Source organism: Falco biarmicus, chromosome 2 (assembly GCF_023638135.1).
Source record: "Falco biarmicus isolate bFalBia1 chromosome 2, bFalBia1.pri, whole genome shotgun sequence".
Taxonomy (NCBI): Eukaryota; Metazoa; Chordata; class Aves; order Falconiformes; family Falconidae; genus Falco; species Falco biarmicus.
In genome coordinates this window covers 626040-644370 of record NC_079289.1, presented here as the reverse complement: position 1 = coordinate 644370, position 18331 = coordinate 626040, and the positions used below count along the sequence as shown (strand labels likewise).

The 18331-nt window shown below is 49.5% G+C and overlaps 1 protein-coding gene across 1 annotated transcript in view; it reads left to right on the top strand.

Annotated features, from left to right (window-relative positions):
* The window catches only part of CLPB (ClpB family mitochondrial disaggregase), a 92380-nt gene that overhangs the window by 35043 nt on the left and 39006 nt on the right, over positions 1 to 18331 (top strand). The window contains exon 5 of the mRNA XM_056329503.1: positions 2491 to 2619. Within this exon, the coding sequence (XP_056185478.1) occupies positions 2491 to 2619 (129 nt within the window). The remainder of the gene's footprint in view (positions 1 to 2490; positions 2620 to 18331) is intronic.

The window sequence follows — 18331 nt, the reverse complement described above, 5'->3', positions numbered from 1 at the left end:
GATGAGTGAGAGGGGGATTAGTCTCCATTAACTCTGGAATGGGTGCGACAGCCTCCCTTTCCTCAAAAATCAGATATAAAGTGCAGAGCCTGTCAAAACCCACAGCCCTGAGTGATAGCATCTGCTCGTTGATAAAAGAGCCAGTGAGGATGGTGGACACTGAAATGAGAGAGGAGGGATGTGCCCTCCCTTCAGGCATGAGCGTGCTGCTCACATCGGATTCTTGATGATGGAATACTTGACCTCTTTGGTGGCTTTGATGGCGCATCTGGCCAGGTTTTAGATCAGGCTTCTCTCTGGTGTGCTGAATGCTCTCAGGGCTGATGTTGTGAAGATGCTGTCTCTGCTCCCGTAAGTCTTCCTTCCTGGCTGATCAGCAGCATGGTATTATTTCCTTCAATGCCAAACAAGAGCCACTCTTTTTTCCACTGTTCATTTTTGCTGATGACTGGAGCACAGGGCTTACAACCCAGGATGTTTGCTAAAGCCTGACCTTTAGACCAGCTGCAGAAGAGTATTGGTGCTGCAGACCCTTCCTACGGACCCGTGCAGGGTGCTGGAGCCCTGCCCAGACACACGGGCTGGTCTGCTGGAGACTCCCAGAATTGGGAATTTGCTTCGAGGTCATGTGCTGATGGGGCAGTGTCCTCTCCTTTCACAGCTTCCTTTCTGTTTGCTGACATCACCGCTGCCTTGTAGTAATCTATTGGTGTGTTGGGAGAGAGTTTTTCCTGGCTCGGGAGCATAGTCCCTCCTAGGTGCTAGTAGAAACAGCGTCTAAAACCAGGTTTTGCACCAGAGCATCATCAGCAGAGGCACTTCCACCCCTCCCACCGCGTGTCTGAGTCTAAGTTTGTGCGTAAATATTGCAGACATTGTTAAGCCTCTGCTTGGGGAGGGGTGCTTGGCAGGAGGGGTGATGCCTGTCTGTGCCATCTTAGAGGCAGCCCGTGCCTGTGGTCCAGGTCTGCTAGCCACGGTGCATCGCCTGTGTGCCAGCTGGGTTCGCGTGGGACTCTGGCACTTCTCCAGCTCGTGTGTGTACGCTGCAGAAAGGGGACAGGTCTAGCGAGAGCTGGGCTTGGAGCTGGAGCGGTGCAGCCTCTCCCACAGAGAGTCTTTGCTTCTGTACATCAGTTGGATTTAATGCATTCCTTGATCTTCCAGCTTTGCAGTCCAAACTCTTGAGTTTGCATCTGATCTAGAAGATTTAGTCTTTAGTGTCTGTCTCAGCACAGTCCTTCTCCTGTCCTCCTGGGAATGCCTTGGCCCAGCTTTGCTCTGACCTGCAAGCACCAGTCGTTGGGCTTTCCCTTTTGCCAGGTATCTGTGCATGTTGGCATTCAGCAGAACAGAGCTCAAGGGAGGAAAAAAAATACAATTAATCAGCTTTAGAAAACATTGTTTTCTGTTCAAAGAAGCATCATGGTCTCTGGGTCTGATTTCACAAAACCTGCCAGGTCTCGGTGTAATTGCATTTGCTCAGGGGATTTCAGGCTTTCTAGTCAGCTGTGAAATGCGTTATTATGAATTATTCCCATCCCGGTAGCATTGAGGAATACACCTCGGGGAGCACACTGTACCAGTGGCTAAGGAAACACAGGATAAAAACTCCAGGCCCCAAGGACCAGCCAGTTTCAACATAAAACTGAAGATAGCAGGAGCAGAGATGCTCAGCATCATGATCTGCAGCACTTGAGCCCACGTTACTTTTCAGTTAACAAAGGAAGTGTTTTTAGAAAAGTTCCTGCTTTAAAATGGCTACTTCTTGACACTTCTGGGCAGCGCCAGGTAGAGGAGGCAGCTCCTGGTGGAGACAGGCCCAGGAGCAACCGGAGTGGAGTGGTAGGGGAAGCATAGCATGACTCTGAGGAGATGCCCTGGCCATTGCCAGCTGACTACTGTCCCCAGCATCTGTAGTGCTGTTGTCCCTCAGCCTCTCTGGCTCTTTTCCCTTGGTTATGGCTCATAGGTTTTGGCATTCTGTGCTTCCAGCCTGAAGTAGGTGCAGACTGCTGGGACCGCATTCTGGCTGGAGGGGGAAGCTGGTGTGGAGGAAGCATTGAATGCTTGTTCTCTGGCCCTTCTGGACTGTAAAAGGCAAAAATAAAAGGCAGAAGTCTCTGTGTTGCTTGCTTGCGTTGGATCCTGTTTTCACTTTGAAGGTGCAAATAGGCTGTGGTTGGAACAAGGCTGAGAGGTCTTCTTCTGCTGGGCTTTCCCCAAGCACCTCCTTCCCTGTCTGGGTGCTATGAAGGTGGGCCCTGGGATTTGTGGAAACCGTGTTGTCTTCATCTCTGCTGCTGCTTAGTGGAGCGGGGACAATAGCCACCAGAACCCTCCACTGGGGTCCTGATGGTATCCTGGAAAAGGTCCTTAGGCCCTTAGCAGGCTTCCAGGCCGGTGGTGGTGGTCTGTGCTGCTGGTGCGCCTTCAGACAAGCAGCTCTTTGTCTCAGTGAGCTGAGCTTTCATTCTTTTTCCCCTGCAGTCCTTGTAACCCGGGAGGATGACTTCAACAACCGCTTGAACATCCGAGCCAATTTCAAGGGCTGCACAGCTCTACACTATGCGGTACTGGCTGATGACTACCTGACTGTCAAACTGCTGCTGGATGGAGGTGAGTTCCATAGCTCCACCCGACTCTTGGGCCAGGAGCACTTTTTCTGAGTAGGCCTGTCCCACAGAGCTGTCAAGCTTGCACAAGGGCCACACTCTTTCATTGTCAGGATTAGACGTGATTTACTGTTTGCTTTAATCTCTTTAATTTTTAGTTTCTGTGTTCCCATTGATCTCCAGTGGTTTTTCTCAGGTACTTCTGGTGGCTGTTCTCATCTTAATCATTGACTTCCCTTTCCTCCTGCAGTTCAGTGAGGATGCATCCACTGGTGTCTCTGTTCAGTATTTTGAACATTTCCCTTTCGCAATTTGCACTCCACTCATCAATCATATCCCTTACGTACCTGTGTGGCACAGAATCAAAGAGCCCTCACTTTACTGATAATGGATCTGCTCTGCATAGGTACTGGATAGGGACCACTACCCACATGAAATGGTTTAGGCTGGGGTACTGTTGGTACCCTGGTGATGCAGCTCTTGTCAGAATTGGTAGAAATTAGCTTGTGCAGTAATTTGGCCTCCTGGTCAAACCACAGACCCCTTCTTCTCCTGGATCCTGCTTCACTGTCATCTCTTATGTACTCAATGGCTCTAGAGTACAGATCCATAGAGATATGTACAGTTGGACCAAATGATCTTATGAGACTTTTCCAACCTGAACAATTCTAGGATAATAAATGAGATGGAAATTCATAGGATTATAGCATAGTTCAGGTTGGAAGAGACTTCAGAAGGTCTCTAGTCCAACGTTCTGCTCAAAGCAGGGTGAGCTGTGAGGTCAGACCAGGTTACTCAGGGCTTTAGCCAGCTGGGGCCTGAAAACGTCCAGGGATGGACACTGCCCAACCTCTCTGGTGACCTGTCGCAATGCTTGACCGTCTTCATGGGGAAAAAGCTCATTGGCACTAGTGGAGGAGAGGAAGAAGATGCATTTAGCTAACAGAATAGAGATGTGCTACCATGACAACAGTTTTTTATATTTACCCTCCTGCTGATCTTTAGCAGGATGACATTTGCGTCTGTGTTATGCTGTTATCCAGAACCGGAGTCTGCTGAATGTGTATCTACATCTGCGTGGTGCCGTTAAATTAGCTGCATCTGCCTGCGATACAAATTGCTCTGCAGACTGCAGAGCTAGTCGGTAGAGTTCTGCTTCCCTCCAGGTTTGCGTCCTTTGTCCCTAGCATTCCTCTTACAACAATTTCAACTCCTCTCCTCCTGCAAGGTCACCTGGGGCACCTTTGAATGAGCAAGAAACAGCGATGTTGTGCCTGCTTTGAAGTGTGTGCTTGCCAGCAGCCTTCTGCCAAATGCAGTATACAGCAGCTGAACGCTGTCAGCCCGTCCCTGTGGTGCAGAGACTCTCTAGCGTCTGTCTAGCCAGATGCTGATATTTTTGCAAAAATTTTTGGAATATCATTGTCTTCGTGGTGTGGGCATCACAGGAGTTGAGGAGTTAATTCTAGGGAAGCAGGCAGGCAGATAACTGTATGACGGACTCACGCAAGGCTCATTCCTTGAGAAAGTAACTAAAAGGATAATGGAAAGTAGCGTCCGTGAAGGCTAACCATCCCCAGAAGGGATGAAGAAAAATAATTGTAGGAACATTGAACCTTGATACTCATCTCTACCGTATGCTTGTTATCTTTTACAAATAGAAAAATAAGAGTGAAAGGTTGAGATTCAATACCCCTGAATTCCACAGGTAACTCTGGCTCAGGGTTTCTCTGGGAGCCTGCGGGATACCAGAACCCTATCTCTTGGCCATAAATTAACCCCCCAAAAAAGGAGCCACTGAAAGAAAACCTATTGCAAATGTATTTAGCCAAGATTCCTATGGGTTGCTTGCAGAGAAGGGAGCTGAAAAAGCAGACAGCTGTTCTGTGGGCTGTAGGAGTATGTGCGTGTGGTGACTGGGAAGTCCTCAGATGAAAATATTGGCCCTTGTGTGGTCCAGCGCATTTGTCTGACGTGACAGACTACTCCATGTTTGGTAGATACATAGACGCTGCCTGAACACTGAACCTGGCAGTTTCTCAGTGCATCTGACTCGCTACATGTCTGCTGCACCGTCCAACAGCACGCGTTCAGCGGTTGCTTGTCCCAGGGTGCTGGTAGTCAGAGGAAACTGCTTCAACAGGACCTCTGAGATCCCACAGCTGTGGGCAGGGATGCCTGTGGGAAGAGCGGAGTGAGCTTCACTCTCTTGAGTGATGAGTTGTGAATGCACAGGGCAGGCTTTGCTGGCGAGCACAATGGGCTCTGTGATGTTACAGAGAGTGGCAACGTGGTCAAAGTGGTGGCATGGAAAAGTCCTTGTCACAGCATTGTTGTGAACAGATTTGAACAGAGTGAGCCTGGGATGGTGTGAATCTTAACAGCAGTGTTTTATCTCTAAAAACACCTAAAATACAGGTGTGGACTAGCCATGAGGGCAGAGGCATGGTCTGCTGTGAAGATGGTACACAGGCACACTCCACAGCAGTGTTAGGGATCATGGAATCACAGAATCATGGAATGGTTGGGGCTGGAAGGGACCTTCAAGACCAGCCAGTCCCACCCCCCGCCAGGGGCAGGGCCCCCTCCCCGCAGCCCAGGCTGCTCCCAGCCCCATCCAGCCTGGCCTTGAGCCCTGCCAGGGATGGGGCACCCACAGCTGCTCTGGGCAGCCTGTGTGTTGCACAGTGTATGTATGTTGGTCACAGTGGTCGTGAGAGAAGGCGACAGCAGAGCTGCCAGCAAGAGGCTGAGAGCTCTTTTTCTGTCTGTTGAGTTTGGGCTGGCAGTCGCCCTCCTACCCTCTGGGGAAAAACTGGAATAACGTTTTTTAAAAAGGTACCTCATTAGTTTTTCTGCCTTTGAAAATCTCCTTACAAGACACGTGTATTATTAGCTGATTGAAAGTACCAAGGCAGCTGCTCGGTTATTCTAAGTACAGGTAAAATGTGGGTGCAAATAAGTGAAGTCAGCACTAAAGAATTTCACTATACTGAATAAATAATTGCAAGTGGCAAGTCCAGCTCATTTCTACAGCTGTCTCCTGCTCAGCTATCTGAGAGCTTGTTAGAATACAGAACTCTCTTAATAGAGAGGACTGTTCTTTTTGTTCAAATGCTGTTTCTGTATCAGTACGGGAGCCACTGCTGTCTTTGTGAATGACCACTTCGGCTGCTTGATGCTCATAGAGAGTTCTTTGTTCACAGCAAAGTGTTGCAGCCTGGAAGAACTCACTCGAATCTCAGGAAAAAAAGCATATAACAATCTGTAGGACTCTTGTTTGTTTGAGTACAACGGAAGGGATTGTGTACCAAATCAAAGTGAAAATTCTGAATTTATCCAACCATAACACTGAAACGTGGCAATTGCTCATTGCTGATCTCTTCGTAGTCCAGCCCGATGGAAATCCTTGTGGATACAGATTCAGAAGAGTCTGCACTAAGAATGCATTTCCAAGTGAAAACTGTAATCTTGCAGAGATACAGGCATGTCTCAGTGCTTAGACCCTGGGAACATTGGTCCACCAACACGAATCTCCACTCGGCGCATGATGTGAAAGGTCCTGCTGGAGTCCTTGCAGCATCCTGAGGTTGAGTTTGCAGTGCTCTTCAGATTAATCTGTATTTGCCAGCCCATCTGCAACATCCAGTTACTCTTTGCCGTCATAGTTACGATGAAAATTAATGATGATTTACTTGCTAAATCAAATACGTCTCCCCTTTTTGTCAGGTGCATTCTTCTGAGCTGGTAGCGTTACAGCAGACCCTTCCATTCCTTTTCAGTGAGTTTTGCACTCTGGAGTTCGATTTCATGATTGGTGCCTGACATGAGGTTTTCATCGCATTGACTGGGGTGTTCCCCTCCTCCTGGTTCTGTGTGATAATAAAGCGTCATCCTTGTTAGTATAATCTGCAATGAATACATGGCTGAAGGTCTCAAGTGGAGATCGAACACCTTTCAGAGCGTGCCTGCCCCGGGCCCTTTGTGAGGATAATTTCCCCATGCTGTCTGCCATTGACATCCGCGCATAGGATGTCTCCTGTTTGCTGACATGGAACAGGCTCCCCTCGCTCCCTCCCTTACACTTCCCTACACCTGCCTTTTTACTAACTGTCCATTTACTCTCCCTAACACTTCCTTCTCTTGGTGCCCTGCCCTCAGGGCCAAAGCCATTAACTGCCAAGGCCCCTCTCTGCTAAAACAACTACCCCGTTGTGTGGCGCTGGTTTTTTTTTTTAAGGGAAGCCCCTATGCACTTGCCCCTCACCCCACATCCCTGGCCTTTTGTGGCCCATTCAGTGACTCGCTTGACCCCTCCAGGACCTTATCGCCTTGTGGTCAGCATGTGTGTGCCCAGCAGACCGCGAGACGAAGTCGCTGCTCTGTTGTCCTTTTGGGCAGTTGTTGGTGACATTTCACAGTCTCCTGACCTGAGCTGACACCATAAATATCGGTGTTTATGGGAAGGAGTGGGTGGGAGCTCGCATCCACAGCATGCACCAGTTGCTACTGCAGGCGCGATCGATTCAGAGGGCTTTGTGTTTGGCTTGGAGGAAAGAAGGCAGCGTCTCCAGCTCGCTGACGGTGGAAGCCTCTTCGTTTCAGAGGGAGCTTTTGTTATGTCAGTATTTAAATCTGCCATATGAAATAGCCAGTGTTAAAAGGTTCAGCTTTCTGCAAGGTTAGCCTTACCACAGAGCTCAGCCACCTTCTAGCACCCTTCTAAGTCTGATTCTGCTCCAGAACCTGTCACTGAAATGCAGGTAGCCAGAGGAGCCCAGACAGGCGCTGATCCGTGGGGGACCGGGGCTGGAGGCCAGCATCTGGAAGCACACTGCGTATATTCCAGCCCTCCATCCTCCTCTTAGCTCCGGACACTTACCAATAGTCAAACTGAACCTCCCGGATGGCTCATGTTGCTACCAACCCTCGTGGCCTCCAGCAAAGTTTCTGCAGGAGACTTGGGAGGGGGCTTGAGTTCAGGACTGGCTTAAATTCAAAGCCTGGTCCTTCTAGCCATGTGGATGCAGCAGTCTCAAGCCCGCAGCAGGTGGATTCAGGATGATGATGAAGGCAACAAAGACACAACCAGCAGCACTTATGTTCCCATGCGCAGGGACCTGTCCATTCTCATGCTGTCAGTGAGAGGGGTAATGGTGTGTTTTGCAGTGGAATGAGTTGTGATTCATTTTGTTTAATTTCTTGGGACATGCTTCTGTTACTGTTTTGGAGGGATTATATTTTTTTACTCCCATGTGACAAATACACAGCAGGGTTTTAGGTCCAAAGAATACCTGCAGGCTTTGGAATCGAGCAGCAGGTACCTGTTATTACTTTATTGGGCTAACGTGGGGAGAAGAGTTTAGGTTTGAAATACGTGGGGCTCAGAAGTGGGGCTGTGAAGAAGGGCAGGCCCTGGTCAGGGGAACTGAGCAATAGGAGGCTTGAAGAAGCTTAGAAACCAGAAGAGCCTGGAGAGATTCACCAGAAATTGTCTCTGTGCATCTCTGAGTGGCCCCACCTTTATTAAACCACATGCACAATCTGCTTGCCTTCGCTGTAAAGGCCCTTTGCAGCCTGTCCCAGCCCCGTGCATCATGCTGTGTTTTGCTATTGAAAGATCACACCGCTGACAGCCAGGACGCCAGCCACCACCACCTTGTGAACAGACTGTTGAACAAACGTCTTCACTTGGAAGGAGCTCACCTGGACGCCACAAAGACGCTGTTCTTTCTCCCGTAGTGCTCTCTCCGGTGCTCAGTTGTCTGCAGGAGACATTGCAAGTTGTTTGCTGATGCCTCTTCTGTTGCTCAACAGTGTTTCCTTGGCAGTGTGTGGTCCTCTGACTGTATCCAGCCGCTGTCTCATGCTTTATGATCTTTGAGGAGTGGTATCTTTGCCCCTGACTAAAGTATTTAGGTCCAAAGATACTCTGTAATAGTTAGGAGGGACAAAGAGGAAGCTGAGGGGAGAGTTGTGTTTCCTCATCAGGGTGCCAGGGCACAGTAGAATCCATGAAATCGCTGAAGTTGGCAGGGACCACTGGAGACCATCTCGTCCAACCCCCTGCTCAAAGTAGGGTCACCTGGAGCAGGTTTCCAGGACTGTGGTTGGGGTTTGAATATCTCCATGGATGGAGATTCCACAACCTCTCCGGGCAGCCTCTTCCAGTGCTCAGTATCTGTTACAGTAAAGGTTTTTCTTATGTTTTGAATTAAATTCCCTGTGTTTCAGCTTGCACCCGTTGCCTCCTGTCCTGTAACTGGGCGTCACTAGAAATAGCCTGGCTCATCTTCTTCACCCCCTCCCATCATGTGTTTATACACTTGGATAAGATCCCTGTGAGCCTTCCCTTCTCCAGGCTAAAGAATCCCAGCTCTCTCAGCCTCTCCTTGTATGAGAGGCACTAGTCCCTTCATTGTTTTCTTGGCCCTTTGCTGGACCTACTCCAGTAAGTCCATGTCTTCCTTGACCTGGGGAGTGCAGAACTGCACACCAGATGTGTCTCACCAGTGCTGAGCAGAGGAGAAGGATCCCCTCCTTCAACTTGCTGCAACACTCCTCCTAATGCAGGCCAGGACACCATTGGCCTTCTTTGTGGCAAGAGCACATTGTTGGGTCATGGTGGACTTGGTGCTCACCAGGATGTTCTCTGCCAAGCTGCTTTCCAGCTAGGTGGCCCCAGCCTGTGCTTCTTCCTCCCCAGGGGCAGGACTTTGCATTTGTTGGACTTGCTGAACTTCAAGAGGTTATTATCAACTCATGTCTCCAGCCCACCAAGGTCCCTCTGGATGGCAGCACAACCTTCTGGCCTATCAGCCATTCCTCCCAGTTCTGTATCTCCTACAAACTGGCTGAGGGTGGGCTCCGCCCATCATCAGGGTCATTAATGAAGCTGTTCAGCAGCTGTACCCGACAAGTGACAGGCCTACAGCTGCACTTTCTGCTGCTTCTCATGACCATTGAGCCAGTTTTCAATCCCACTTCATTGTCCACTGTGGGGATGTTATGGGAGATGATGCTGAAAGTCTTACTAAAGTCAAGATAAACAACATCCACTGCTTTCCTCTTCATAAATCCATGCTGGCTACTCGCAGTCACCTTCTTGTCCTTCGTATGCTCACAGAATCACAGAATCAGCATGGCTGGGGTGGGAAGGCACCCCTGGAGACCACCCAGCCCAACCCCCTGCTAAACCAGGTTCACCCGGAGCAGGTTGCACAGAGCCACGTCCAGGCGGGTTTGAATGTCTCCAGAGCAGGAGACCCCACAGCCTCTCTGGGCAGGCTGTCCCGGTGTCCCGTCACCCTCAGGGGAACGATGTTCTTCCTCACATTCAGATGGAAGCTCCCGTCTTGCACTTTGTGCCCGTTGCCCCTTGTCCTGTCGCTGGGCACCGCTGAAAAGAGCCTGGCCCCGTCCTCGTGGCACCCACCCTTGAGATATTTGTGGGCATTGGTGAGGTCCCCTCTCAGTCTTCTCCTGTCCAGGCTGAACAGCCCCAGCTCCCTCAGCCTTTCCTCATCAGGGAGATGCTCCAGCCCCTCATCATCTTTGTAGCTGCTGCTGGCTCCTCCCCAGTCATTCCCTGTCTCCCTTGAGCTGGGGAGCCCAGACTTGGACACAGCACTGCAGACATGGTCTCACCAGGGCAGAGTAGATGGGGAGGATCACCTCTGCTAGGAAGGGGTTTGAGGATGAGTTTCTCCATCACCTTCCCAGGAATCAAGGTGAGGCTGACCACTCTGGAGTTCTCCTGATCCTCCTTCTTGTCCTTCTTGAAGATAGCCATGACATTGTCTTTCTTCCCACCCCCAGGGGCTTCTCCACATTACCATGATCATCAAGAGAGGCCTCACAATGACATTTCTGAGGTCCTTTAGCGCTAGTGGATACTTGCTTAAATTTCCTTAACCTGATGTGGCTTTGAGCAACCTGGTCTAGTGGAAGATGTCCCTGCCCATGGCAGGGGGATTGGAACAAGATGATCTTGAAGGTGCCTTCCAACCCAAACCTTTCTGTGATTCTATTATTCTATGATCCTCCTCCGCCAAAGGTCAGTCTTTCTTGCTCCAGACATTCCCAACGGAGCCCACACCCCTGCAAGCTGGGGAGCCCCATGGGCAGAGGAGATCCCGCGTCCTCTCCTGTGCCCTGGGTGAGGCTCAGCAAGGCTGAGGCAGAGGGGGGACAGCCTGGGGAAACCTCATGGGCTTCAAACCTTGGGACAGCACTGCTGCTGAGGGATTTGCCCTGCAGGGGGGTATCCCTCCTCCTGGCACGGACACTGTTAACCTTTCGCAGCCTTGTGCTATGAAGAGTTGTCATGGCTGTGGTACCCCTCTAATAAATTAAATTCTAATAAATTAAAGCACAAAAGAAAATGCTGCAGAGAACCATCTTGTTCTTGGGCTAGAGCTTATGAAAAGCAAAATCAGAATATTGTGACTGCTTCCCCCCATACACACCCGAGAAACCTGGGCACAGAAAGAAGTGTAGAGGCAAGGTTTCCCTGGCACTTAACAGCTCAGCTGTCATTTTTCTTGGATGTTGAATTGCTTTTCCAAGGTGTTTCTTGTGCGTGTGTCCGTGTGGCGAGGGGTTGGCTGAACCATCAGCTGCTGTTGTGTGAAAATGCACTACTTTGCTGATGCACGTAGGTAGGTGGTCTCTTCCATTTCATATCTTTGCTTAAAAGCAGAGCAGTTCCCTCCTTCAAGCCTGTAGCCCGGACCTCCCCTCTCTATCCCCATCGCAGGGACAGGCACATCTCCTCCTGCCAAACCTGAGCAGCCTCGTTACGTGTTTCATTCTCCCCAGCACTCTCCTAATCATTCAGCAGATGGACTTGATTACCTCAAAGGTCTTTTCCAAACTAAATAATGCTATGATTGACCAACTTGCTTCCTACTTCCCATCTTCAGAAAACCCCTTTGCTTCCAGCTCCTCCTAGAGCCAGTGTGTGGGCTGCCCAGGCTGCTCCTGCATGGGAAACGCCTGCTCCAAAACACCGTTTGCCTCCTTCTTCCTGCACGGGACCCTCAGTGTGACTCCAGAACTGATCCTTTTTCTCATACCAGTGCTAACAGCCTCTTGGACTGGGATAGATGGTCTTGGGAGGTGCAAAGGGGCTAATTGAGCTCACCTAGCATGTAGCTGGGAGTGGAGCTCAGGTCTTGACTCCAGCCATGTCTCACTGGAGCAGCCTCACTGGCCTGCCACCTTGGGAGACTCAAGCACGTGTGCCTAGGTCTCGTGCTCAAGTCTGTCTTGTAAAACGTGAGTGATCAAGTCAGCTCAGTGCACATATCTCTAATTAAAAGTGAGAGAGAGAGAGGAAGGAAAGAACATACATTTATGAAAACATTTTAGCTGAAGCTGCAATAACGCAGACTTCTGAACTCAATTTGCCAGTAAATTTAGCACAGTACATTTGTTGGTAATGCTCCATGCTCCCCTATTTGGTACAGTATAATTGCAGATATTGTGAATAGGATGAATGATGGGTAAATGAATTACAGAGCCAGCATTACAAGGGATGCTCTTTTGACATCAGAAAGTGAAAGTGCTTGTGATACAAAGCACAAATAGAGGCTGGGCAGAGGATGGATGGAGAGCAGCCCTGCCAAGAAGGGCTTGGGGGTGCTGGGGGATGAGAGACTCAGCATGACCCGGCAATGTGCGCTCGCAGCCCAGAAAGCCACCCGTGCCCTGGGCTGCATCCCCAGCAGCGGGGCCAGCAGGGCGAGGGAGGGGGCTCTGCCCCTCTGCTCCCCTCTGCTGAGACCCCCCCACAGCGCTGCGTCCAGCTCGGGGGTCCTCAGCATCAGAGGGACACAGACCTGTTGGAGCGGGCCCGTCGGAGGCCACGGAGCTGGTCAGAGGGCTGGAGCCCCTCTGCTGTGGGGACAGGCTGGGAGAGCTGGGGCTGTGCAGCCTGGGGAGGAGAAGGCTGCGGGGAGACCTTAGAGCAGCTCCCAGTGCCTGGAGGGGCCGACAGGAAAGCTGGGGAGGGGCTTTGGGCAAGGGCAGGGAGTGGTGGGACAGGGGGGAATGGCTTGAAGCTGAGAGAGGGGAGATTTAGGTTGGACATGAGGAAGAAACCCTTCCCCGTGAGGGCGGCGAGGCGCTGGCCCAGGCTGCCCAGAGCAGCTGTGGGTGCCCCATCCCTGGCAGGGCTCAAGGCCAGGCTGGACGGGGCTGGGAGCAGCCTGGGCTGGGGGGAAGGGGCCCTGCCCCTGGCGGGGGGTGGGACTGGCTGGTCTTGAAGGTCCCTTCCAACCCGAACCATTCCATGATTCTCAGGAAAAATCAGGTTGTAAGTATACCTGGCTTTCTTGTGTTTGAATTCTGTATAATGTGTCTTGGAGTGTTTTCAGTTTCATCCCAGATGGCAAGGGCTCCGTTCTTACAGGGAGAGAGGGTGAAGGACATCACTGGACAACTGTGTCTCCCAGATCCCCAGGAGCCAGCAAGTGGTGACAAAGAGGAGATACCTTGGGCCTGATCACATCCTGAGAAGGTGATGTTTCACTGCACTCAGTGGAGTTAGCAGTGTAAGCAAGAGCAAAATTGGGAAAACTACAGGAGGAACTGAGGAAGTCAAGGTGCTGTAGGCCTGCTAGGTTGATGGTCTTGGAACAGGATGTCTTTTCTAATGGATGGTTCCCCAGAAATTTTCAGCCGTGGTTGAGGTGCCACTGTACAGTGAGTTTAAACCTACTCAATTTTTTTGCCTTCCTTCATTCTCTATTGAGCCCTGGAGATCTATCAGGTTGAAAAGCACTGCCCCGGGGCTCAAGACAGTAGATGGTACATTTGAAAAGTTCCCACATGAGCCAGTTCCTTTCAAAAATCACTTCATTTATTCTAGAGCTACTTTGGCAGCTTTCCCTGCCTCACCCTTGGATCTCTGCTGGCTTTTCCTCAGTGCTTTGTCATCAGCCAGGGCTTTGGAAGGACCAGCAGCGCAGGTATGGCAGTGCCAGCTGATGGGACAGAGCAGCACAGGAGCCAGGAGTCCCTTTGGACCCTGGCACCCACTATAAATGCACAGCATGTCTGCAGGGCACTGGGAGAATGTGTGTGTTTGTCTTGAAAGCCAGTGTTGTTGCAACTCAGTTTGGGGAAATGAAAACCACAGGCTGCTCTGTCCTCACTGGTGTTTTTTTTGCCTGACATTAGCTAGAGTTAGGAACTGTTTGTCTTCTGAAGAACAAGGCTGTAACTCAGTCCTCGTGAGCAAAACCAGGCCAGTGTGAAATAATAACTCTACTGTCCGGAATCCTGCAGGCATGCATGTAAGTGCTTATGCCAGGAGAACATCCCTGCTCCCGCAGAGCCGTGTGCTGGCAGATCGCTCATTGCCCTGGCCACAGTGCCGGAGGGAGCATGGCTGAGTCCTCCCCTGAGCTTCTGCCAGCGCCTCAGAGGACACGGAGCCCTCTCGTACCCCCGAAGCACCAGTGGGGTGTCAGGGTCGGTGTTTTTGGGGAGTCACAGGTGTGGTAGCTGCCCCCAGGTGCTCTGTCCTGGAGGTTTGCTCCAGGTCTGGCACCTCCTATAACACATCTATCCCAGGCCAGCTGTGGTGCAAGAGTGCCTGAAATCCTCTCTCCCTCTCCATGCTCATATTTACAAGGGAATGTGATAAATTCAGTATTGATTCCTTCTGTTGCACTGTAAATTTTGCAAAAGATGATTAAATAGTGCAATAGAGTCTGCAAGCACCATGGCTCAATATGTTCTGGGCCAGCGTATCGACCCCCTCCATCCGACAGCAGCAAGTTCTACTCCCATCCGTGCCAGACCAGTAATTAAAATCCTGTGAGACTGGGATTTAGAAACCAATCATATCACAGCACTGAAGTGTCTAACATCCCACCGTGGCGAGAGCAATAAGCGTATAAGTGCAAGCACATTTATGTCCGTGTCGGAGTGCTTAAGAATAGTTTCCCCATAGGGCAGGGGAGCAAATAGATCCCTCTCTTAAGTGTTTCTGGGTACGAAACTCTACAGTGACATAATGTTTGTCATTAATTTAATAGCTCTGCACACGTGTAGATATATAGAGAGATGATTCTTTAGCTTCCCTTCTCATACTGTTACGTTACAAACAAGAATAAGGCAGATTGTGTTCATGCCCAGGCATCAAGTAGGCATAAAACAACTTGCATTACAATAAAGCAAGACTGAAAGGAGCAGGTAGGTCAGCTTATTTTAAAAGATGTGGCAAAGAAAAAAGGTTTTTCTGAGCCCAAAATACAGATTCCAGATTGCCCAAGCCTTTCCATGCTCTGGGCCTTCCTGTGTATTGCTGGAGAAGATTCTATTTGAAAGCAGTATGAATTTAACCACCTGTGCAGGTTGAAAGCAGTTTGAGGTTAAGACTTCACTAATACTCATAACATCTTGAAGGAAGCTTTTTTTCCCTCAGATAATGTTGAGTCTTGTGCAGGGAGTGCAAGAACCTGCAAACCTGGCTCCCCTTCTTCATCCTTGTCGTGAGGTCTGCATCCAAGCGGTACATGCAGTGCTGTGTGTCAGGCACAGAGGACCAGCAGCTACTATGGTGGTCCACAGAGCTGCAGGAGGGAGGCTGCCGTGCCATGCCATGCTGTGCTGCACTGGGGTGCACCAGTAGCAGTAGCCTTGCTCAAAGAAGCAAAGAAGCACTGCTGGAGGGCATGCCCCTCCACTGGAGCTCTCAGAAGGCAAATCCAAAATAACGTATTCATCTTTAACACATTAATTCACGTTTTCTCTTTCTTCTGTTGCAACCTTCCCATTTGGCACACATGTGGACTGTTTTATGCATTCAAAGGGAAATGCAGTCCTCTACTGTTACTTTTCTGGAGGAGACGTTCTAGTAGGGATTCTACCTGTGCACTGGGCATACCTCTGCACAGCTCTTTATTTTCCAGAGTTCTACTGGGGTCACTGAAAGCAAATTTGGTCATTTTGTTGTATTTTGTAATTTTATACTGAGGTGAAAAATCTATGGGCAAGAGTCTACCCATAAAGAAGAACAACAGCCTGTGGCCCAGCACTGAATGGCATAAAAGAGATGAGTAACTGAAGGGCTTGTTCTGAGTTTAAAAGTGTTCTGCAGTTCCTTCCTTGTGGCATGTAATGCTGCGTTTTGTGGTGCTGAGAACAACAAAACACCATCAGGACATGACATGTCTGAATAAATAAGTGCTGGGCTGAGTTTCAGGAGATCTGGCATGCTTCTCGGCCCTGCCAGTGGCTCGCTGTTCTAGATGTTCCTCTCTTTCTTCCATCCTTTATTGTGCTCATCTGCAGAGCAAGCTCCTCCAGGCACATCGCTTACTGCTGGTGCCTAACGATGTGGCGATGCGGGACTTGGCACGGCTGGGAGCACAGCGCATCCGACCACATCCCTGCACCTCTTCTGAGAGCAGCCAGGAACAGGGCATAGGAGGAAAACTTGGACAAATGTCTGGTGCTTTCTTCTTTCTGAACTAATTCCTGCTTTGATTCAGTATGAAGTTAATGTGTTCATAGAACTGTTCGTGGCAGCTTGGACACCTTGTGCTCACTTCCCCAGTGAAGGGTGGCTCAGTGCCTGTCACTGCTTGTATGTAATTCAGATTGATTTTTCCATGTGTGCATGGGTTTACGTTTATTATCTGAGTTGGGTTTTGCTTGCCAGCTCATCACTCTTAAATGGCTTTGAATAAATCAGTATTGGTAGTCATCTTTTTCATGTCAGTATTGGCTCTCACTCCAGTCACTCACAGATGGTCTGACCACACAGGCATCAGCAGAAATCCCTTGGACAACTTTCTTCCCCTGTGGACACTGACCTTTAAGTTTTGCTCTCCTTTAAATCCTTTGTTTTCAGTGCTTAACTCATTATTTATCCATGTGGAGCCTTTTTCTTGTAACAGCTTGCTTCTTAGGTGAGGAACTCCAAGGTTCTTGGACATCAAAGGTGCATCTGCACAGAGCAGATCCAGTTGCCACCTGACCAGTGATGGCAGGCACGGCCCCCCAGCTCAGGAAGGCAAGGCCTTCTACCAAAGAAATTGTGCTGACTTTTCCTCTTATGTGTTTTCCCCACGCGTCTGCTGCTGTGTTTCCATGTGTAAGTGTTTTTCACAGATTGGTGTCACATTGGCTGCCTTCCGCTGTTGTCCCGTAGTGGATGTGACAAGCTGTGATTCGTTAGCGCTGGTGGATAATTTGGTATTTGAGCTCCTTCTGAACTCCTCAGTGAAGAGTCTCTGTGCCTGGCAATTTCTTAACAGTAATATTTTAAAACTGTTTCTGTTGATGCTTCAACTGGAGGCAGTTCCTGCGGCGTGTCCCACGTTGGTGCGGGAGGTTTGCTGTGTAAGGGCGGGTGCAGAGCACAGTTAGCCATTCCTCGCATCAGCTTGAGCTCTCCTGCTTCATCTTGATCACCGATGGAAACACGCCTCCTCAGGCTGACTTCCAGCTTCTGATATGGCCAAAAAGAGGTTCTAGTTCTCATTCCTGAAGCAAGGGCTTCTTTTAAATTGTTTTTGAGCTGTGCTTTTTACATTTAACTTGACAGAGCAAATGCTCTGCTCTGTTTTCCTCATCTGGATGCAGCTGCCCAGCTTTGAAGGATGGGGGGTGGTTTATTCTTAAGATCCTAACTTTCCTCATTATAAAGACTCTTTAATAAGTAGCATGAGCTTCTTTAGTTTTTAACATCCATGTTTCTGAAAATTAGCTGCTGCTGGGCTGCCGTTTTATCTCTAGCAAGGTTTTTGCCGTTCTCTTTTGGAACCAAGCTCGATTCTCTGTTGGATTTTGCTTGTAATTAAGTTAAGCAGGAGTGTGGTGCTTAGGAGCTGAGATTTTGGAGAAAGTATTTTCCTCTGTCCAGGACTGAAGGCTCGCTCCTTGTCTTGTGAGCTTCCTGACTACTTGCTTCAGGAAGCAGCCCTTAGTCTCTGGTTCTTAGCAATTTATCAATTTGTTAGTAGCGTACTTTTTACCCTTGCAGTCCCTGTGGTTTTTTTTAGTGTGTTATGATGTCCTTCATCTCTCAGAGGTGTGATCCAAGTACTGCATTTTCCCTACTCAGGACATTCCATTCTTTACAAATTCTGTGTTACTGGCTCATACAATCAACTTCCTTACCTTCTTTTCGGTTCCTGTCTTTAATACACAACGTTACTGCTCCACTAGTGGGACTTGCTCCTTCACTGCAATAGAGTTTATATGCTGGCGTTTAGGCATCCTGCTGATACTTTCCTACCTGCTGATATCAGTCTCCTCTCGTGCCTCCACTCCAGCTTGCACGTCCTAGTTCTAGACTTTGCCACTGCCATCTGTCAGGAGGATGCACAGATTTGTTCCCAGGCTGGTTCACAAGGTTTGCAAGCACTGGTTAAGCTGCACCTCCACGAGGACCTCTCCTTGCTGCTTCTTACCTGCCCTTGATCAGCATCTGATCTTCATCTCGGGAGCTCTGGATGTTTCTGGTTTAGAGGATCTCTCCTTTCCATGTAGATTCTTTCTACTCCAGAACATCTAGGTTTTAATTAAGTCTGAACCCTTCCTTCCTATATCACTTTTTCAACAGAGTATTGAGGCACCATATCTCTGCTCAGTCGTCTGTGTGTTAAAATTTATTAAAAACCATGCACAGTCATAGTAATGAGTAGGTGAATACACTGAGAACAAATCCTCAAGAGATGGGTGATTTGCCAGCCTGG